Source organism: Dendropsophus ebraccatus, chromosome 8 (genome assembly GCF_027789765.1).
Source record: "Dendropsophus ebraccatus isolate aDenEbr1 chromosome 8, aDenEbr1.pat, whole genome shotgun sequence".
In the NCBI taxonomy this organism is placed as follows: Eukaryota; Metazoa; Chordata; class Amphibia; order Anura; family Hylidae; genus Dendropsophus; species Dendropsophus ebraccatus.
Window position 1 is genome coordinate 84,590,602 of NC_091461.1, and position 23,415 is coordinate 84,614,016.

A 23,415-nucleotide genomic window follows, 5' to 3' on the forward strand; every position below is an offset into this window, starting at 1 on the left:
GTGGAATATCATACTCAATCACCAATTTATTTATAAGTAAAAAAAAAAAAAAAAAACACTGCCACATACAACAAAGCTGTGTTCTGAATGCTTTCATAGATATCTGTCCAGTGTTGCAACTAGCTTGGTAAGTGATCAGGAGGTTTCAGATTCGCTTTAACACAATTTCCTATGCATGTGTGTTATTATTATTACTATTATTAATATTTTATTTTTTTAACTACAGGTGCGTCCACCATCAGAGGACACAAGGAAGGAGAGGCGCACAAGAATTCCCTATAAACCTAACTATAGCCTTAACTTATGGAGTGTTATGAAGAACTGCATTGGGAAAGAGCTGAGCAAGATCCCAATGCCTGTAAGTATGGAGTGTATGGTATTGTATTCAACCCCTCACTCCTCTTATGGAATTTTCACTGTGATAACCATATTTACAGTAATGGGCTGCTTTTCAGTGATTTATCTGTTCTAACTTTAGGTGATACATTTAGTTAAAGTAAATGTACCATCAGGCCTGGGCTAAAGAACTGGAGGCTTGGCCGCCTCCAAAGCTTCAGCCCAGGCTTGGTGGTACATTCACTTTAAGCCCCACTGCTTTCTAACACATTGGCCAAACATGAACAAAGAAAATTTGTAGAAGGGCTTTCCCTGGTTTTTTTTACAAAATGTTCAGGGGGGAATAGGAGGACAAAGGAAAAAAAAAGCAAAAAACCAATTCTGCGTCTGGCCGATCGTGCCCTGTTGATGTCCCTGTACATTCAGCATGAGACTGCAGCCAGTCATTGGCCTTATAACACCTATATATAATCCCTGCAAGACAATATAACACACAACAATTTCAAAGCATATCTCATTAAATTCCTTTTATTAGTAACAAATACCCAAATATCCCATAAAAATAAAAACACACAAACACATCAGACACTTAAAAACAAGATGAAGGGGCATAAATTAAATATATACACCTAAATGCACCTGACAAACTGGGCCATACAAAAAGTAAGTCAGGCCAAATACATAAAGTGTTATAGTGCCTTATTTAATTGACACAAGAATTTTTTGTACATATATTGCACTGCCCAGCCAGACCTGTGATATGTTTGATGTGCATTTAGGTGTGTGCATACACACACATATGTATATCATCTGATTGTGATATCCTTGGGGAAATCAGAATATCCTAATTGTTGGTTTTAATCACTGGCCTTAGCAGCTACAAGCATTCACATATATTTTTAAGATCCGGTAATAATTCTTTCTGTGCCACGCATTACAGCATTTGTCAGCCACATTTAAAAACATGTTAAAAAACAAAACATACTTTATGAGTGAGGGCCTTGCTCGCAAGAGCTTACAGACTATGAGGAAAAGGTGAAAATAAAAGGCAGAGGGGCAAAAATGCTTTGTTGTTACTATGGTCCAGCCATCTTTATAAATAGGACAGTTCAGGTAGAGATGGGTGAACCAGACACTTGCCAATGCTTGCATACTGCAGGTCTTAGTGCTTGACAGTCTCCAGTAGAAGACTAAAGGCCTCTGTACACGTGCAGATTATTTGGCAGATATTGCCCCATCTAATAGAGCCAGCGAGCAGATGAGGAACAAGCAAACACCCGCTCATTGGCTAATCACTCACTTTTGAACTTTCAAAAAAATCTGATGTTGGCCACACATCTCCAGGTGTATTAGGGTATTGACCGAGGGCTGATTAAAGGTAGGCCTTATCATCGATTAAGGTAAATAAAAAAACAAACTGCAGTGTACCTGATGGTACATTCACTTTAAAGGAAACCTGTCAGTGTTTTTATGCTGCCAATATGAGTAATATGAGATTATTAGGGCAGTCCCTGGCTGCCATTCTCTGCCCCACCAGCCTTGATTGATATATCCCTATATTGTAATACTGGGAACCTGCCTGAGTATAGGTAAAAAGTGCATGGAAACATTGGAGAGAGAGAGAGAAGAAGCTAAAGGGACAACAGATGGGGAAGCACAATTTAGGGAATTATTATAGGCATGCCTGAAGTGATGAGTCTTTTGGGCACACTTGCAACTGTGCGTGTTGGGTATCTGAGTCTGAGGCCTTTGGGTCAAACATTCCAGAGAACCCGTACAGCATGGGAGAAGTCTTGGAGTCGGGAGTGAGAGATCTGGTTATGGAAGGTGTTAGTTTAAGATCATTAGCTGACTTAAAGCATTGCTGTCATTTGGAGTAACTTTTAACATGTCATCAGACAGGTTATTCAAATTGACATGGTATTGATTGCATAGGGTCTCACTCCTGGCATACAGCTAAGGGAGTGTGTGTCTCTCCCCAGCTGACAATCAAATCCAACTCTCCATTACCGTCTATGGAGCAGAAAATTCAGGTGTTCTACCGGCTGGGAAGTGGAGCACAGCGCAGGGCCTGCATTAGCACCCCCACTCTGCCTCTAGATGCTGTGCGACTACTCCTTTAACTGTAATCGCTCCCTAAAGCAACTCTGTACCCACAATCTGTCCCCCCCCAAACCACTTGTACCTTCGGATAGCTGCTTTTAATCCAAGATCTGTCCTGGGGTCCGTTCGACAGGTAATGCAGTTATTGTTCTAAAAAATAACTTTTAAACTTGCAGCCCTGTGTCAAACGACTGTGGCCTAGACCATGGGTCTCCAAACTGCATCCCTCCAGCTGTTGCAAAACTACATTTCCCATCGTGCCTGGACAGCCAAATCCAAAGCTTTAGCTGTCCAGGCATTATGGGAGTTGTAGTTTCGCAACAGCTGGAGGGCCGCAGTTTGGAGACTCATGGCCTAGAGTATCTGTGCCCTCACTTTGCACCACCCCTCCGTCCCTCCTCCCCACCCATCATTAGGAATGCCCCTAGAACACTAGAACATTTTCTCCTGTCTGAACACAGCACAGGTGCCTTAACGATCCAGCCCATGTGCTGTGCTGACACAGGTGAGGAATAGGAGACAATCTGCCTGGAGCATTCCTAATAATGAGGAGGGACAGAGAGGGTGTGCCAGCCTAATGCATACACACTCTAGGCCACGGCCGTTGGGCACAGGGCTGCCAGTTTAAAAGATGTTTTTTAGGACAATAACTGTATCAGCTGACGAACGGACCCCAGGACAGATCTTGGATTAAAAGCAGCTATCCGAAGGTACAAGCGGTTTGGGAGGGTCAGATTGTGGGTGCCAATCACTCTTGTGGTCCCACAAGACCACTTACTCCCCAAAGGAGCAATGCTAGAGCGCTAGGGAAAAACGAGCAGACGCCGGTGGACTGCTATATGTGTGTGTCTATATCTATCTATCTCTGGAGAAGTTGCAGTGTGCCTACTAGTAGATAGTGTGCACTTTAACGTCAGTGTTCACTTTAACATTATGGTTTATGATGTTAGTATGTAACCTCCTTATAGAAACCTGCTTTGACTGACTATTTTTAATCATTTAGGGTCCATTTACATGCACAGGATCTACTGCAGATTTGATGTTACAGTTTTTATAATACAGATATCAGTATAACTAAATGAAAAATCTGCAATATCTGATATGCGGCAGATCCTGCTTGTGTGAATGGACCATTAGGATAAGTTTACGTGTATAGATTTATATAAAAATGTGCAGAACTTTGTGTACCGAGTAGGGTTTCCTGAGGATTGCAATATAACCACTATGAACTTTTATATGTTAGAAATAAAGACTAGAGTTAGGTGGTGGGGATGTGTGGATCTAAAATCTGTGTCCATATTTTTTCAGAGAATTGTATTGTAAAATTATCCTGAGAACTGTATTGATATAAAACACTGCAAAAACAATACTGTGAATTTATAATAAATATATATGTTGTCTAAATTTTATTTCCTCTACTTTACCACTAGGTGAATTTCAATGAACCACTCTCAATGCTTCAGCGTCTGACTGAGGACATGGAATACTACACCCTGCTGGACCGGGGAGCTCAGTGCGAGAGTGCTCTTGAGCAGCTGTGTTTAGTTGCTGCTTTCACTGTATCTTCATACTCCACCACAGTCTTCCGCGTCAGCAAACCATTCAATCCGCTCCTAGGAGAGACATTTGAGTTGGATCGGATGGAGGATTGTGGCTATCGCTCGCTATGTGAGCAGGTCTGTCGTTATTATTATTATTATATTATTATTATTATTATTATTTTATTATTTTATTTTATTTTTATTTTTCTTTTTTTTTCTTTTAACCCTTAGGGGACACAGCCAGTTTTGGTGTTTAGGACACGGCCAAATTTTCCAAATATGACATGTGTCACTTTATATATTAATAACTCTGGAATGCTTTTACTGATCCTTGTGGTTCCAAGATTGTTTTTTCGTGACATGTTCTACTTTATGTTAGTGGTACATTTGGGCCGATACCTTTAACTTTTTTTTGTGAAAAACTCTAAAATGTTGTGAAAAATTCAAAAATTTGCATTTCTCTAAATTTGAAAGTCTCTGCCATTAAGGAAGATAGTTCTACCACAAAGGATATTGATTAATTCATATCTAGAACATGTCTACTTTATGTTGGCAGCATTTGGTGAATATGTTTCAACTTTTTTAGGATTTTAGAGGCCGTTATTGTTTAGTAGCAATTTTCTAAATTTTTGTGTAAATTTAAACTCAGAATTTTTTAGGGTCCAGTTCAGTTTTGAAGCATATTCTAGAGGCCTGTATACAAGAAACCCCCATAATTCACCCCATTTTGAACTCTTCACCCTTTGTAGTGTTCAAATTGACATTTAAAACAGTTTTTAACCCTTTAGGCATTTCACAGGAATAACTGCAAAGTAAGCGTGAAAAGTAAAAATTTCCATTTTCTTGGCAGATATTCCAATTCAATCCTATTTCTTTCATACAGCACAGCTATAAAAAGTGAAATGCAATAAAACATTTATTCCTCTGAATCTGCAGTTTTTACAAATACCCCATTTGTGGACGTAAAGTGTTGTGCAGGCGCACAACATGGCTCAGAAGAGAAGGAGCCCCCTTTAAATTTTGGAGTGTGGATTTGGCTGGAATAAATGTAGGAGACCATGTTACAGTTACAGAGCCCCCCCTAGTGCTGAGACAGTGGGAACCCCCCACAAGTGACCCCAATTTGAAAACTTCACCCCATAAGGAATGTAACAAGGGGTACAGTGGGCATTTGGACCCTACAGGTTTTTCACAGTTTTTTGCAAAAGTGGGCCGTGAAAATGAAAAATCACATTTTTCACACTTATACATTAGTGAAATCCCAAATTTTTCAAATTTCAAAACACTTGGAGGAGAAAAAGCCCCCCGATAATTGTAAAACAATTTCTCCTGAGCACAGAAATACCCCATTAGTGAACATAAAGTATTGTATGGGCGCGCAACAGGGCTCAGAAGAGAAGAGCACCTCTGTCTGTGTGTGCTCTCCTGCTCTAGTAGTAAATACACGGACATTTACTGACACTTACTAACGGACATTGACTGATGCTTACTCACACTTATGGATGCTGACTGACAATAACTAACGGACACTGATGCTTAGTAATGGACACTGACTGACGCTTACGTACACTTACTAATGAACGCTGACTGAAGCTTACTTACAGATGCTGACTGACGATTACTAACAGAGGCTGATTGATGCTCAATAACGGACACTGACCGACTCTTACTAACGGACGCTGACTGATGCTGGCTGACACTTACGGAAGGTAACTGACGCTTGCTGACACCTGCTAATGGACGCTGACTGATACTGACGCTTACTAACGGGCACTGACTGACACCGATGCTTACTAACGGACGTTGACTGATACTGACGGACACTGACTAACACTGACGCATACTAACGGATGCTGACTGACGCATACTAACGGATGCTGACTGACGCATACTAACGGATGCTGACTGACGCATACTAACGGATGCTGACTGACGCATACTAACGGATGCTGACTGACGCATACTAACGGACGCTGACTGACGCATACTAACGGACGCTGACTGACGCATACTAACGGACGCTGACTGACGCATACTAACGGACGCTGACTGACGCATACTAACGGACGCTGACTGACGCATACTAACGGACGCTGACTGACGCATACTAACGGACGCTGACTGACGCATACTAACGGACGCTGACTGACGCATACTAACGGACGCTGACTGACGGACACTAAGTAAGATCTCCCTTATTACTGGGAGATCACAGGGGAGGGGGCACTTTTTAGTGTGTGTGTGTGTGTTTTACACTATATGGATGCAGGCTCTGATCCCTCACAAAGGGATCAGAACCTGCATCCATGATCAGATACTGTGATTGACAGCTCTGATCACAGAGCTGCCAATCACAGTATATAGCAGCATGTACCAGCGTCATTACACAGGCACTGGTACATGCTGCTGCAGCAGGAGGGGGGGTCACAGCAGAGATCGCTCCTTCCCCCACCTCCTCGCAGCACTGGCTTCCCGGTCCGGAACTCACTCTGAGCTCCGGGATCCGGCGAGCCAGTGCTGCTGCCAGGAGGAGGGGGAAGGAGCGACCTTGACTGTGGCCCTCCGGTGAGTACTGGCAGAGGAGCGGCGGCGGCGATCGGGGGCGGGTGAGGGATGGCACAGCAGCAGGGGGAGGATCGGGGGAGGACACGAAATCAGAGGAGGGGGGGGGGGGGCGGAGGACACACTATCAGAGGAGGTGGGGAAACGGAGGACAGAGGACACGGCATCAGAGGGAGGGCTGGAGGACGGAGAACACGGCATCAGAGGGGGGGGGCAGACGGAGAACACGGCATCAGAGGGAGGGCTGGAGGACGGAGAACACGGCATCAGAGGGGGGGCAGACGGAGAACACTGCATCAGAGGGAGGGCTGGAGGACGGAGAACACTGCATCAGAGGAGGGAGGATAGAGGACACGGCATCAGAGGAGGGAGGACGGAGGACACTGCATCAGAGGAGGGAGGAGGGAGGACGGAGGACACTGCATCAGAGGAGGGAGGACGGAGGACACGCCATCAGGGGAGGGGGAACGGAGGACACGCCATCAGGGGAGGGGGAACTGAGGACACGCCATCAGGGGAGGGGGAACGGAGGACACGCCATCAGGGGAGGGGAAACAGAGGACACACCATCAGGGGAGGGGGATGGCCGGGACCGGGGATTTACCGCTTGCTTCACCGGCAACAGTGGATCGTTACCGATCCACTGATGCCGGTGATCGCCTGTGCTGGACCCCTTCAGGGGGTCCAGCAGCAGCTACACTAAACTGTCAGCTATCAGCTGACAGTTTAGTTTCGGCTCCCGGTCACTGTTTGTGTAAACAGTGAGCAACGGGAGCCGGTAAGTTATTGTACGTCCTGGTGCGGAAAGTAACCTCCTGCCAGGACGTACAATAACGTCCTGGTGCGGCTAGGGGTTAATGGATCCTAAAAGTGATCCTGTACAATGAGGATGGGTTCACACTGAGGAATCCACGCTGAGAAGTTCCTGCAAAAATTGTAAACAACAACATGTTGCATAAATATCTCCTTTTATTATGGCATAGGCCTACACACATTAAAAACATAGACCGTGGAAGCAGGAGGCTAGTGAGGTATGGGATACAAAATCACAAAAAAAAATATACAGTGAAACCTCTATGAGCTGACCACCCAATTTTGCACAAAAAAGTCTTTTATGGGGGTGGTCTGTTCAAAGAACAAAGTATAGACTAGATTTGCATTTCCAGGGAAATACATAGGGAGATTTATCAAACATGGTGTAAAGTGAAACTGGCTCAGTTGCCCCTAGCAACCAATCAGATTCCACCTTTCATTTTCCAAAGAGTCGGTGAGGAACAAAAGCCAGTTTCACTTTACATTATGTTTGATAAATCTCCCCCATAGTGCTTGAAAAGAGTGCCCCTTTAACAGTGACTTCCTTTAAGAGCAACTTTGGTACTGTCCCTTAAAGGGGAACTACAGGTAAAGGTTAAAAAAAAGAAACTTCTACAGAAGCATATAGCATTACTTACCTATCTATCCCAGTTTTGAAACTACCATAAATCCATTTTGTTTCGAGGGGGGGGGGGGGGTTGTTCTGTATTGTTTCTGTACTTCCTGGTTGAGCAGTTCCCAGAATGCAGTACTGGTTCCAGAATGCAATGCTTTCACTCAGCTGTTCATCACAGTCCTCCACCCTGCCCATTCCCTGCCCAAATCTGTTGCAGAACATCTAGGCTGTGTTCAACATTGCAGTTTAATTGTGTTACTGAATTATTTGCAGTACTTTATCATTTCATTGTGGTCCAACCCACACAGCACACAACACCTGTAACACCACACAGCACGCTGTATTCTCTATCTGTAACGCTGAATTTTAATTTTTTTTCTTATTTCCACGCCCATATTATGTTAAATGTCATATTATATTATCTTTTGATGTTGACCCCACAATAAGGACTCCCAACATGTGTGAACACAGCCCTAATTTCACTGCAGACTTCTGCAGCACAATCATTGAAATCCGTGAAGCAGCTGCTTCTGGCTGGTTAGAGATGGTGAATTGGGGGATCCAGCCAAGCCTCCTGTGACATCACGCCCTGTGCCCTGTCTGCATCATCAGCCTGCACTCCGCAAACACACACAATGTGAGACAGAAGCATGAAATATGTCTCCTAAGGTGGGAGAGCAGTGGGAGCAAGAGGCAATGTGGATTGGCACAGAGGCCATTTTTCTTCACTTCAGGCAATTTCAAACAGCTACCAGTGTGTCAGAACCATACAGATATGGTATAACACTGTGAAGACTCATCTATATAACTTTTAATGTATTTTTAATAGAAATTTTTTTTCCTTATGTGGAGTTCCCCTTTAAGGAGTGACTTTGGTGCCAACCCTTTAAGAGTGACCTATATACTGTCCCTTTAAGAGCAGCTTATGTACTGTCCCTTTAAAAGTGACTTAGGTACCACCCTTTAAAGAGCAACTTTAGTGCTGTCCCTATAAGTGTGACTTTGGCCCTGGCCCTTTAGAAACAGCTTTTATACTGTCCCTTTAAAAGTGACTTATTTACCGTCCCTTTGAGAGTGACTTATGTACCGCCTATTAAGAGCAACTTTGGTACTGTCCCTTTATAAGCAAATGTGGCCTTTAACCCCTTAACGACCGCGGGTGTAAGTGTACGCCCCCAAAACCCGTGCCTTAACGCAAACGGGCGTACATTTACGCCCGCGATTTTCCCGATTGCTGCGTGTACACACGCAGCGATCGGGGAAGATGGCCTGCTATAATGTATAGCAGGCCATCCCTGCTTGTCGGCACGGGGGGGTGATCAAATCTATTGGCTGATCAAATCAGAGCAGCCATGGAGCGGACCCAGCGCTTCTGTATATGAAGGACCCCGGATCGCACCAGGGCAACATTTTCCAGATGACGTCCCCTACACTGGAAAACAGGAGACCCCAGAAGAAGTGCAGAGTGTGGCGTAACAGGAGGATCAGGAAGGACACCATTTTCCAGTGTGATACCTGTCCTGATCACCCCGGCCTCTACATACTGGATCGCTTCAAGGCGTACCACACCTCATTGGAGTTCTACATTTTCTAAATTCTGTCCCTTATTCCTATTCCAGGGGTCACGTTGATCCAGGGATTATTCTGATTGCCATTATGGAGTCGGGAAGGAATTTTTCCCCTGTGATGAGGCTACTGTCGTCTGCCTCACGAGGGTTTTTTTGCCTTCCTCTGGATCAACACAGGCTGAATTTGATGGACACCTGTCATTTTCAACCTTATAAACTAATAATTGGCCTAATACCCCCAAATAAATTAGAATGGTCCATTTTCCCCAGCTAAATAGGTATGGCCGCTATTCCCATTAGAGGCGTGCCATGATGCAATTACAAAGCCTCTGTGCTTCCATTCTGGAAACTACACCCCATAAGGAATCTAACGAGGGGGGCAGCGGGGATATGGCCCCCTGGTGACGGGCACATTTGTGGCGTGAAAATGAAAAAAAATTGAATTTTTTATTTTCACACCACATGTTCTACATATGTGCCTGTTACCAGTGGGGTCCATATGCTCATTGCAGCTCTTGTTAGATTCCTTATGGGATGTAGTTTCCAGAATGGGGTCACTTGTCGGGGGTTTCCACTGTCCTGGCAGCACAGGAGCTTTGTAATTGCGACATGGCCTCCATCCTCCATTCCAGCCTCTAAATGGCGCTCTGTCCCTTTGGTGGCTTGCCCTGTGCCCATATGGAACATTATGTCCACATGTGGGGTATTTTCGTACTCAGGGGAAATTACCCTACACGTTTAGCGTTCATTTCCTTTTTTAACCCCTTGTGAAAACATTTAGAGTAAAAAAATGTTAGTTTTTATACTAATCATTGATCTTGTCTTGATTTTTTTCATTTTAAAAAGGGGTTAAAAGATAAAGAAAAACACAATGTGTAGAGCAATTTCCCCTGAGTACGGAAATACCCCACATGGTGACATAAAGCGCCATGTGGGTGCTGGGTAAGCCTCCAAAGGGAAGGAGCACCATTTGGTTTTTGGAGGCTGGATTTGGCTGGAATGGATTTCGAGGGCCATGTTTCATTTAAAAGGCCCCTGTGTTGCCAAGACAGTTGAAATTCCCCACAAGTGACCCCATTATGGAAACTACACCCCTCAAGGAATGTAACAAGGGGTGTAGTGAGTATATGGACCCCACTGGTGACTGGTACAAATGTGGAACAATGTGGCGTGAAAATGAAATATTACATTTTTTACACTATAATGTTAGTCTAGCCTTGATTTTTTCATTTTCACAAGGGGTTAAAAGATAAAAAAACACACAAAATGTGTAGAGCAATTTCCCCAGAGTCCGTAAATACCCCACATGTGGACATAAAGCACCATGTGGGTACAGGGCAAGCCTCCGAAGGTAAGGAGCGCCATTTGGATTTTAGAGGTTGGATTTGGCCAGAATGGATGATGAATGCCATGTTGCATTTACAGAGCCCTCGTGCTGCCAAAACACTTTAACCCCCCAAAAGTGACCCCATTCTGGAAACTACACCCCTCAGGGAATCTAACAAGGCATGCAATGAGGATATGGACCCCTTGATGACGGGCACATTTGTGCCGTGAAAGTAAAAAATGAAAATTTTCCCTTTCACGTCACATTGTTCCACATTTGTGTTCGTCACCAGTGGGGTCCATATGCTCAGTGCACCCCTTAGATTCCTTGAGGGGTGTAGTTTCCAGAATGGGGTCACTTGTGGGGGGTTTCCAGTGTTTTGGCAGCACGAGGGCTCTGTAAATGCGACATGGCGTTCATCATCCATTCTAGCCAAATCCAACCTCCAAAATCCAAATGGCGCTCCTTCCCTTCGGAGGCTTGCCCTGCGCCCACATGGCGCTTTATGTCCACATGTGGGGTATTTACGGACTCGGGGGAAATTGCTCTACACATATTGTGTGTTTTTTTTCTCTTTTAACCGCTTGTGAAAATGATAAATTCAAGGCTAAACCAACATTATAGTGTAAAAAATGTAATATTTCATTTTCACGCCACATTGTTCCACATTTGTGCCCGTCACCAGTGGGGTCCATATGCTCACTGCACCCCTTGTTAGATTCCTTGAGGGGTGTAGTTTCCAGAATGGGGTCACTTGTGGGGGGTTTCCAGTGTTTTGGCAGCACGAGGGCTCTGTAAATGCGACGTGGCCCTTGAAATCCATTCCAGTGAAATCCAGCTTCCAAAAGCCAATTGGCGCTCCTTCCCTTTGGAGGCTCGTCCTGCGCCCGCTTGGCACTTTATGTCCACATGTGGGGTATTTCCGTACGTGGGAGAAACTGCGCTACACGGTTTCGGGGTTTTTATTCCTTTTATCCCTTTGTGAAAATGAAAAATTGAAGGCTAGAACAACGTTTTAGTGTAAAAAATAAATTTTTCTTTTTTCGCCACGTTGTTCTGAAAATCTGTGAAGCACCTGCAGGGTCCAGATGCTCACTGCACCCCTTGTTACATTCCTTGAGGGGTGTAGTTTTCTAAATGGGGTCCCTTTAGGGGTGTTTTTTAGGTTTTGGCACCCCAGAGCCTCTGCCAACCTGAAGTGGTACAGTCAAAAATGACCAAATATAACAGAGGCGTTGAAATTCACTAGGCACTCCTTTGTATCTGAGGCTTGTGGTTGCGTCAAATAGCGCAATAGGGCCACATATGGGGTATTTCTATAAACTGCAGAAATGGGGCAATCAATATTGGGGTGCATTTCTCTGGTAATAGGTTTATAATTATGAAAGTTATTGGATTAAATAAAATCTCTGCACGGAAAATTAAAATTCTCAAATTTCTTTTACTTCTGTGACTACCCTAAAGGGTTAAAAAACTTTCTGGGTGTGCTTTTGCAGAGTTTGGGGGGTGCAGTTTCTGAAATGGGGTGCTTTGTGGGGCTTTCTAACATACAGTCCCCTAAAACACTTTAAACCTGAACAGGTCTCTAAAAATATCTGATTTTGAAATTTGGAAATTTGCTGCTAATATTTTAAGCTTTCTATTGTCTAAAAAAAATGAAAGATAGTTTAATAAATGCTGCCAACATAAAGTAGACATGTTGCTAATGCTATTTAATATATAATTTATGTGGCATAACCATTTTCTGTATAAGCAGAAAAGTTTCAAAGTTGGAAAAATGCATTTTTTCACAATTTTTCATGTTATTTTGGTTTTTTTCATAAAGATTCATTAAAAGTATCGACTCCAATTTACCAGAAATGTAAAGTACAATATGTCACGAGAAAACAATCTCAGAATCAGCCGGATAGGTAAAAGCATCCCGAAGTTATTAATGAATAAAGTGACACAGGTCATATTCATAAAATTTGCTCTGGTCCTTAAGGCCATTTTAGGCCCGGTCCTTAAGGGGTTAAAGAGCCACTGTCGTATTTTTTTATTAAATTTTTTGGGCAGAAATCAATAGTACAGGCGATTTTTAAGAAACTTTGTAATTGGGTTTATTAGCCAAATATGACATTATCTGCATTTAAAACGCCTTTTCCCAGGTCCCCCCCTTCCTCCTCTTTTCCATCCACTGCAAAAAAAAATCAGGAAGTTGTGACTTGTTGCATCAGACGTACCCAGTCTGTTCCTATAGAGATGAGGGGGGGGGGGGGAGGGAGTTAGCCGACAGCAGAAAGCTGAGAACAAAGGGATCACAGGCACAGAGCTGGGTGAACGCTGTAATCAGAGCTCAGAGATGCCAGTGGTGACTGTCAGAGGAGATAAAGGGTCAGGTATTTGTAGATTAACTCTTTGTTGTCCTGTTTTGGTGTTTTATTTAGCTCTCTCCATAGGAGAACAATAAAGACAGGGGGGGAGCTTCAAACTGCTTTTTCATGATAGAAATGCATTTTTCGGCTAATAAACCTAATTACAAAGTTTCTTAAAATCGCCTGTACTATTGATTTCTGCAAAAAAAAATTCACGACAGTGACACTTTAACCTCTTAAGGACATAGGACGTACCGGTACGTCCTATGTCCTCATTAGCACTTCAAAGCGGGGCCGCGCGGCGGCCCCGCTTTGAAGTGCCGCGATCCCGGGTGCCGCGTGTAGCCCGGGACCGCCGCTATTAGCGGGCACGGTCCGATCGCCGTGCCCGCTAATTAGCTAATCGGAGGCAGCTGTCAAAGTTGACAGCTGCCTCCGGTTACCGGAGGCAACGTTTCCCTGGTGTCTAGTGGGGGAGATCGCTCCTCCGGGACCTTGTCCCGGAGGAGCGATCTCCGTTACTGATGCCGGCCGGGGACGCGTCCAAGATGGCGCCGTCCTCGGCTCGGCACTCGTTTGTTTCCGGCTGCAGCAGCCGAAAGCAAACGAGTGCCGATCTCATGGATCTCTGCAGCATATCTATGCTGCAGAGATCTCAATGAGAGATCCAAGTGTATATACTAGAAGTCCCCCAGGGGGGCTTCTAGTATATGTGTAAAAAAAAAAAAAAAAAGTGTTGTTAATAGTAAAAATCCCCCTCCCCTAATAAAAGTCTGAATCACCCCCCTTTTCCCAGGTTTTAAATAAAAGTAAACAAATAAATAAATAAATAAACATGTTTGGTATCGCCGCGTGCGTAATCGCCCGAACTATTAATTAATCACATTCCTGATCTCGTACGGTAAACGGCGTCAGCGCAAAAAAAATCCCAAAGTGCAAAATTGCGCATTTTTGGTCGCATCAAATCCAGAAAAAATGTAATAAAAAGCGATCAAAAAGTCGTATATGCGCAATCAAGGTACCGATAGAAAGATCACATCATGGCGCAAAAAATGACACCTCGCACAGCCCCATAGACCAAAGGATAAAAGCGCTATAAGCCTGGGAATGGAGCGATTTTAAGGAATGTATATTGGTTAACAACGGTTTGAATTTTTTACAGGCCATCAGATACATTATAAGTTATACATGTTATATATCGTTTTAATCGTAACGACTTGAGGAACATGCATAACAAGTCAGTTTTACCCCAGGGCGAATGGCGTAAAAACACATTTCCCCCAAATAAAAGAAATGCGTTTTTTTTTTCAATTTCACCACACTTTGAATTTTTTTCTGGTTTCGCAGTGTACTTTATGCAACAATTCAGCCTGTAATTGCAAAGTACAATTAGTGACGCAAGAAATAAGGGGTCATGTGGGTTTCTAGGTGGAAAAATGCAAGTGCTATGACCTTTTAAACACAAGGAGGAAAAACCGAAAACGTAAAAACGAAAATGGGCCATGTCCTTAAAGGGTTAAAGGGAACCAATCACCGGAAAAACGCATGTAGAGCTTTTGAAATGTGCTGTTAGAGCACACAGCACACTTGCCACACGTGTTTTCATAGCCTCCGTGCCTTCCCCGTGTAAGCCGCAAAGTAACTTTATAAAACTGGCGCCCTGTATGCTAATTACCTGAGGTAGTCACCTGGGCGGTGTTCGGCTAGCAGGTAGTCACGGTCCCCTGGGCGTTCTACCGCTGTAATCACGCCCCTCTGGGCGTGATTCAAATGGCCGAGTAGCTGTGACATTCTGATACCGGACGCCGCCGCACATGCTCAGTGCAGCCGCTTCCATTCCGGCGGTACTGCGCCTGTGCAGAATAGCCTCGAATAGCCTGTTAGCCGGAGTTCGAGGCTATTCTGCACAGGCGCAGTCCAACCGGAATGGAAGCGGCTGCACTGCGTGTGTGCGGCGTCGTCCGGCATCAGTACGTAAGCGCGCCGACGTTGGGCACGGCGCGCTCCCGAGTGACGCCACAGCCACTCTGACATTTGAATCACGCCCAGAGGGGCGTGATTACAGCGGAAGAACGCCCAGGGGACCGTGACTACCTGCTTGCCGAACACCGCCCAGGTGACTACCTCAGGTAATTAGCATACAGGGCGCCAGTTTTATAAAGTTACTTTGCGGCTTACACGGGGAAGGCACGGAGGCTATGTAAACACGTGTGGCAAGTGTGCTGTGTGCTCTAACAGCACATTTCAAAAGCTCTATATGCTTTTTTCCAGTGATTGGTTCCCTTTTAAGAGCAAGTTTGATACTGTCACTTTAAGAGTGACTTTGGTACCATCACTTTAAGAGCTAATTTGATTGGCCTTTGCTACATCGCTGACTCACCGCCCTATAATGGTAAAGAACATTGCTTGGTTACCATGACAATCTTACTCATGTCAGTAAGACAAAATCGCTAAGGACCTTTCATCTTCTACATTTTCTGTTGGCCAATAGTGGACATGTGACTGCGTGGATGCTGTGAGGCATTGACTTACAAGACTTTAGAATTTCTATTGGCTGCTATTTGCATAGGTGCTGTGATTGGCTGTTAGTTTTACTGTGTGGCCATTATTTCCTATGGGAATTTAGGGTTCTTTAAACGTTAATTTCTTAAAAACAACAAATCCGATCGAAACCAAAAATACTTAGCACACCTGTGACCACTAAGGGCTTCAAAACGCAGTTTGAATGGAGTCTGTGCGCAAGGTGGTCCGGGATGTATTATTAGCAGAAGAGTAAGCTAAAAGAAGAATACGGATTACAATATAGTGCACTATAAAAATGCAGAATTAAGTGTCTGATTTGAAGCAGGACCGTGTACAGTATACATTTGGGTGATAATGAGACAGCATTTATACAGCAAACAGTATTGTATTAGGAACTTTTTTCGTACATCCCTACATATGGGAAGTATGGCCCAGCCCTAAAACTATTCTTGGAACTGAATATAGGATAACATAAGTACAGTATTAGCTGTATACACCATTCTATTACATTCCTGGTATCAGGATTTATACACCATTCTATTAAGTACATCACTGGTATCAGCTGCCAGTGGCAGGAAAATCGCGGCAGTGCTCTCTGCCAGCCCTCCCCTCTCTCCCTGTCAACCTCTGTAAGCAGCCAAGACAACTCTCCCTTTTGCCCTCTGTAAACAGCCAGGACACCCCTCCCCTCTCTCTCCGTAGCCTTTGTAAGCAGCCAGGACATGCCTCCCTTCTCTCCCTGTTGGTAGGCAGCCATGTCACCAGATGCCTCCCTTCTCCTTTGTAGGCAGCCATGTCACCAGATGCCTGAGGCCTCCAGTGTACCTGGCTACCATTGGGACTCTGCGATCCCAGCACGGAGCACTGTTGGGGAACAGAGTGAGAATTCTCCCTCTGTATGAGGAGAATTCTCTCTGCAGCCCTTTAGATGCTGCAGTCAGGCATTTATAGAGTTAAATGTCAGTATCGGAGCATGACTCCAGTGCTGACAGTTTTGGCTGGTCCCAGACAGCCAGTACCCACCACCGATGCATGGATGACACAGGCACAGCTTCTCTGTGCACAGGTCATCCAGAGGATGCTAATTACCAGGAAAGAATGGGGGGGGGGGGTCAGTCTGGGGTGTCCCGGTGTTGCTGGATCTGCTTTTCGCACGGAACCGCAAGGCCACTGTGGGTGCTGTTTCTGGATGCTATGGTGCTCCTTCCTCCTCCCAGATCAGCCACCCCGCCTCCTTCCTCCACACTCGTCCGCTCCCAGCTCCTTCATCATCGCCCTGTCAGCACTGTTTGGTAGCAATTTTAACATGTAAGTCCTGCTTCTGGTCTTCATCTACAAAATAGTGGTCTTTGGTTGGATCAGGAGGTGGTCTTCTCAAAGAGATGCATTGTCCATAGGAAATAATGTTGAAAAAAAAATCAGTCTGGAAGGGGGATTGTCTTCTCAAAGGTGGTCTGCTCAGGAGGTTTCACTGTATAACGTGCATCAGTCAATACATACAACATACATCTAGTTTGGCCCTCTGGTGGTGGACGTGGTAAAGTACACAGTGCTTGCTGGATCGCTAAACACCCTGGGACAATAAATACATGTAAAAAAAAAAAAAAAAAATTATATGGATGCTACCTTGGTAAATCCCCAAAGTATAAATGATCCCAGCTTCCTGGCCTCCACCTCTGCTCCAACGTTTCAAAACAACGAAAGAATCACTTGCTGTCAGGTCTGTAGACAGGTGAATTACCCCTAGACCACAGCTCCAATACATTTGGGCTCAGAGATTGAACTATAGCTGAGCGTTTCTTTCAGGCATAAACTGCCTACAGAGGACTGATCTGCAATCAGAGACACTGGCTGACAGCTGAGCAAGCAGGAGGCCGGGCAGCACTGATTGTTAATGAAGAGGTGGAAGGAGTGGTGAAGCATGCTAAAGTGTGGCACAAACAGCAATTTGACACTTCATTGCTGTTGGATTGTGCATAATCCGTTACACAGACAAATTACCAAAAGGTATCATGCTCACTAGGGAACTGCCAGCTACAGCACACTGTTGGCTCCTTAGGTAGGGCCCCTGTGCTGACAGATTCTCTTTTAAAGGGCATGTGTCACCTAAATTTTTCTTTTACTGATTAGCGTCTAAAACTAAAACTTGTTCTTATATTCCAAACAGTTTCTATTTTCTGACACACTTTTTTCCCCCCCCCACTATTTGTACATTGTTATGGGGCTGCCATCTTGCCTGTGCTGTTTTTAACAGCATTTAGTGACACGCTTTACAACAAGACTCCCTTGAGATGAATATAAAGCGTTACTCAGCATGCTCTGTGACCTGTAAAGAGGTCATTCCTCAGGCAGCTGCTATTGTCTCTTCTGTCTACTGGTATCACATGTTGCTACAATGCTGTACAGATCACTTTACAGCTGCCTCCACTTATCCCTACAGACACAACAGGGAGTCTCATTTTAGGGCCCTTTTACACAGAAAGATTATCTGACAGATTATCTGCCAAAGATTTGATGCCAAAACAAGGACTGGATTTGAAGAGGAGAAATCTCAGTCTTTCCTTTATGACCTGTTCTCTGATTATAGTCTGTTCCTGGTTTTGGCTTCAAATCTTTGGCAGATAATGTGTCAGATAATCTTTCTGTGTAAAAGGGCCCTTAGTTTTGGCCCTATTGGCAAGAATGAAAACTGCAACATATGAGGATTATTTTATAATATAGATATGAAAATGAAAAATTAGAAAAAAAAGTCACCAGAAATTCTTAAAAAATGTTTAACATAAAAACATAAAATGTTTTCTGATGACACATTCACTTTAAAACAGAACTCCGGCCACAGCTAAAAATCAGTGCAGACAGGAGGAACATAATAAAGAATGTATACTTACCCACCTGTGCCCCCTCAGCGCCATGCGATTAGCTTTCTGACAGCTGCCGGAATTGATTTTCTCCCGGCTTCCGCCTGCATCATGACCCAGGGGAAAGTACCCGCTCAGCCAGTCAGTGACTCTAGCGATGTCTCACCCCAGTCACTGACTGGCTAAGCAGGCATTCTTGAGCCAGGGTCATGATGGTGCAGGACCAGTAGCTGGAAGAGGCCAGCGGAGATCTGGAAATGAAAATGTGGGGCAGTAGGTGGGGGGAATGATTCAGCACTGTAATTTTTCTAGTATGCGTTCTTTTTAAATTTGGCGCAGAATATTTGAGTGATGTTGTCCCTGCCATGCATTAGAAGATGGTGACTATGGAGAAAAAGTGTGAAACTACATCTCCAGCTTGAGACTTGGCTCTAAAGGTTATAGTTGCTTCACAGATAAAGTGAAGCAGTCAGGGTCGGAAACAGTGCCCCCCCCCCCCATGCTCCTGTCATTGGTTTGCCTTTACTGTGGCAGACAAATAGTTGCTTTACCTGGCCAGGGACTTCTGTGGTTGGTTAAAAAAATGAAGATCTAGTACTATTAACAGTATATTATGTTGTGTATATATTAGGAGCAATTTAATGGAGCTGTAAAAAAATTGCTTTGAGCTTTAAAATAGATTGCACAATTGAATAATTTTTTTTTTTCTTATCTTTTAAGGTCAGCCATCACCCCCCTGCAGCAGCGCATCATGCTGAATCTCGAAACGGATGGACTCTGCGGCAGGAGATCAAGATCACTAGCAAGTTCCGAGGAAAATATCTTTCTATCATGCCCCTTGGTGAGGGATAATGAATTGTGTGCTGGGATAACAAAATAGCCTAGTTCTGAGCAAGCATCACCTGTACTTCTGACTTATTTGCCTGTTCTTTCCAGGTACCATACACTGTTTATTTCAGAACTCTGGGAACCATTACACATGGAAGAAAGTGACCACAACTGTGCACAATATCATTGTAGGAAAATTGTGGATTGATCAGGTAATTAAAGGGATAACATGTGGCTCCAGTGTACATTTTTAGTTCCATTTAATGATGATTATTGGATGAGATTTCATTATTTTTTTTTTCCTTCAGTCTGGAGAAATAGAAATTGTCAATCACAAAACCGGAGACAAGTGTAAACTTAAGTTTGCCCCTTACAGCTACTTCTCTCGTGATGTGGCACGCAAGGTCTGTATCACAAAGTTGCCTTATAAAACATAATGAGTAGTGAGCACCTTTTATCAGTTTCCTGAAAATCATACAGGAGAAGATCAAGCAATCTTATGGTATGATTCTCTTTGTTGCCCACAAAAGCCAATCACAGCTCTGCTTCTATTTCTTGTATAATGAAAGCTAATCTCTAATTGGTTTGTATATGCAACATTCAGAGCTTGGCTTTCATTTTACTAGAGCAATATGAGAAGTGAAAGTTCAGCTGTGATTGTCTGTTATGGGCAACAAAGAGAATCTTGCTGTGGGACAACCTGATAAATCTACCCGATTTACTACCTCATTTCATTCATACCAAAACAGACATTTATAATTGTTTGAAATTGAAAATCATTCACTCTTCTGTCTTGCAGGTGACAGGAGAGGTGATGGATGTCAGTGGGCGCATACATTACACATTGATGGGGACATGGGATGAGCGAATGGAATGTGCTCCTGTGTCTCCACCTGGCAGTGGCTTTGAAAATGGTGCTGATAAGGCACCTGAAAACAAGACTCTTCTATGGAGAAGAAACCCCTTGCCGTATGTTTCTACACCATATTACCTCTATGTTCCCTTTCTAGCGTTTTTTGGTGTTAACAGTGTTTACCTTTTGTATTGTTTCTATTTAATATGTAGGAAGAATGCAGAATACATGTATTATTTCTCAGAGCTGGCATTGACCCTTAATGCCCCAGAGGAGGGCGTCGCTCCTACCGATAGTCGGTTGCGACCTGATCAGAGACTGATGGAGAATGGCAACTGGGATGAAGCCAATGCTGAGAAGCAGAGACTTGAAGAAAAGCAGAGAATTGCTAGACGAAGAAGAGAAGCCGAAAGAGAGAAAGTTGGGGATGATGGTAAGAGGCGTGTGTGTGATGTGCATTACACACTGTAGCTTTTTATGGCAGCAACATATCCAAAAAATATTGGGACAGGGCAACAAAAGGTTGGTAAACAAACTTAGTGGTACCAATAAAAAAAAAAAAAAAACTGTTCAAGAAGGAATTTGCAACAAAGTCACATGACTGGTATAAAAAGAGCATATCAGAGAGGCAGAATCTCTTGGAAGCAAAGAAAGGCAGAGGTTTATTTCCCCACCACCACCTACTGCGCCACATTTTTACTTCCAGACCTCCGCTGGCCTTTTCCAGGTCCTGCAGGTTACTGGTCCTGCACCATCATGACCCTGGCTCATGGAATATGGAAGAAATATTTCTCAGTGTAAAATTGTTAAGACGTTTGAGGAATCCATCATCTACAGTATATATCAAATGATTCAAAGAATTTTGAGAAGTCCATGTGTGAGAAATTAGGCCGAGGGTTAATATTAATGTTTCTCACATACGTGATTCTCTATTTGAAATCATTGCATGGGCTTAGGTATACTTCCAGAAATCATTGTAAACAGAGTGCTGTGCCACCCACAAATGAAGTTAAAGGGGTTGTTCAGTATTAAAAAAAGCACAGCTACTTTCTTGCAAAACAGCACCACCCCTGCCCTCTGGTTGTGTGTGAAGTGAAGCTCTATTCACTTCAATGAAACTAAGCTGCAAAACCACCCCCAGTTTTTGCAAGCAAGCGGCCATGCTTTTGTAATCCTGAACAGCAGGATTTATAAAATCCTGCAGCCGACAGGGGAAAAATTTTATTACAAGTACTAACTTACCTCTCCCCGTACCCGCAGTGGGACCAGCTGTGGGTCTCCCGCCAGGCTCCAGAATATCTGCCTTCCGGCGGGTGCCCTGCTGCTGGTCCCGCTGCTTACCATGTGCACGGGGAAAGGTATGTTAGTGCTTTGTTTTGTAATCTATTTCCCCCCCTGCCAGCTGCAGGATTTTATAATCCGCCGAACTTCCCCTTTAACTATAACACCTCTTTACTCCCCTATATCATAGCTGAACCTGTTAAAATTCAGCTTTCAGGTGTCAATCAAGAGAAAACATTCAATTCTGCTGCAGATCAGAATGCAGAATGAGTTTCAGTAGCAAATAAATCTTTATTATATAGCATTAAAAATACAGTTTATTAACCCTTTGAGGACCAGGCCCAAAATGACCCAGTGGACCGCGCAAATTTTGATCAGTGCGCTTTCGTTTTTCCCTCCTCCCCTTCTAAGAGCTCCAGCACTTTCAGTTTTCTATCTACAGGCCATGTAATGGCTTTTTTTTTTACAGGAATAGTTGTACTTTGTAATGGCATCTTTCATTTTACCATAACATGTATGATTGAACCTCAAAATTATTATGTATGAAGATATAAATTGGTGTAATCGTAAAAAAGATGCAATATGGTAACGTTTGGGGGGTTCCTGTGTCTATGTAATGCACTATACGGTAAAAGCGACATGACACTATTATTCTATAGGTCAGTCCGAACACAACCATATGCAGGTTACGCAGTTTCTCTAATGTTATATGTATATTTTTTTATGAAATCCTTTTTTTTTTTTTTTTTTTTGGCAATTATTAATATAATGGCCCTATTGTGACGCTTATAACGGTTTTATTTTTTTTACCTATGGGGCGTCATTTTTTCCGCCATGATCTCTAGTTTTTATTAATACCATATTTGTGAAGATCGGACGTTTTGATCACTTTTTATGAATTTTTTTATATATATAATGTAAAATAAAATGGGTAATCCGCGCACTTTTTTCCCTCTTTTCGTTTACGCCGTTCACCGTTCGCAATGACGCTTGTTATACTTTAATAGATCGGACAATTACGCACGCTACAGTATATTATGTTTGTTTATTTTTATATGTTTTATTTATATAATGGGAAAGGGGGGTGATTTCAACTTTTATTGGGGGAGGGGTTTTGGGGTAGTGTGTTGGTGTTTTTTTAACCCCACACCTGCTGTGATGCGCGCTCCGCTCGGGAGCGCGCTTCATAGCTGGAGAAACACCCAGGACGTACAGCTACGTCCAGGGTTGTATGGTGACAGACTTCCATGACGTAACTCTACGTCCTGGGTCGTCTAGGGGTTAAAAAGAGGAAAAACGATGCATTAAAAAGAACCGTGGCAATCCTGGAGGGTATATACAAGGACAAAATACTATATTATTGCTATCTGCCCACCTCACAAAAGCTGCATAAATTAGGGCATCCTATCACACATATCATTACAGGGTCCATATCAAAATAGAATAAAGTGCAAGTGCAAAAAATATATAGGCTACCTGGGAGTCTCAATGTATAAAGTGCTACTGTATATGCAAATAATTACATACTTCACATCACTTCCCACTGATATAGCTGGACCACATTTCGCTTTCAATCTCGATTACCCCGCAAAGGTTTGGGAAAGGATAGACCTATTACCTATGAGTCAATGACAATCGTACTCCTCCGGGACGCCACCACCCCAACACGCGTTTCACAATCTTTGTCCCCGTATTTTTAATGCTATATAATATTTATTTGCTACTGAAACTCAGTATTGTGTGGTTGTATTTGATCTAAGGTAAACTGAGGTAGAAGTCCCTATAGTGCACATAATTTTGTGATTTAATTTATATTTTTATTCCATAGAGTGCACATTGACAAATAAGGTAT

General features: G+C 43.6%; 1 protein-coding gene across 2 annotated transcripts in view; it reads left to right on the forward strand.

The window, feature by feature from the left end:
* Nucleotides 1-23,415, forward strand: part of OSBP (oxysterol binding protein) — a 39,537-nt gene that overhangs the window by 14,928 nt on the left and 1,194 nt on the right. For both annotated transcript variants that reach the window (XM_069980801.1, XM_069980802.1), the window contains 7 exons: nt 227-358; nt 3,870-4,115; nt 19,322-19,442; nt 19,538-19,641; nt 19,738-19,833; nt 20,229-20,398; nt 20,495-20,715. In XM_069980801.1, the coding sequence (XP_069836902.1) occupies nt 227-358; nt 3,870-4,115; nt 19,322-19,442; nt 19,538-19,641; nt 19,738-19,833; nt 20,229-20,398; nt 20,495-20,715 (1,090 nt within the window). The remainder of the gene's footprint in view (nt 1-226; nt 359-3,869; nt 4,116-19,321; nt 19,443-19,537; nt 19,642-19,737; nt 19,834-20,228; nt 20,399-20,494; nt 20,716-23,415) is intronic.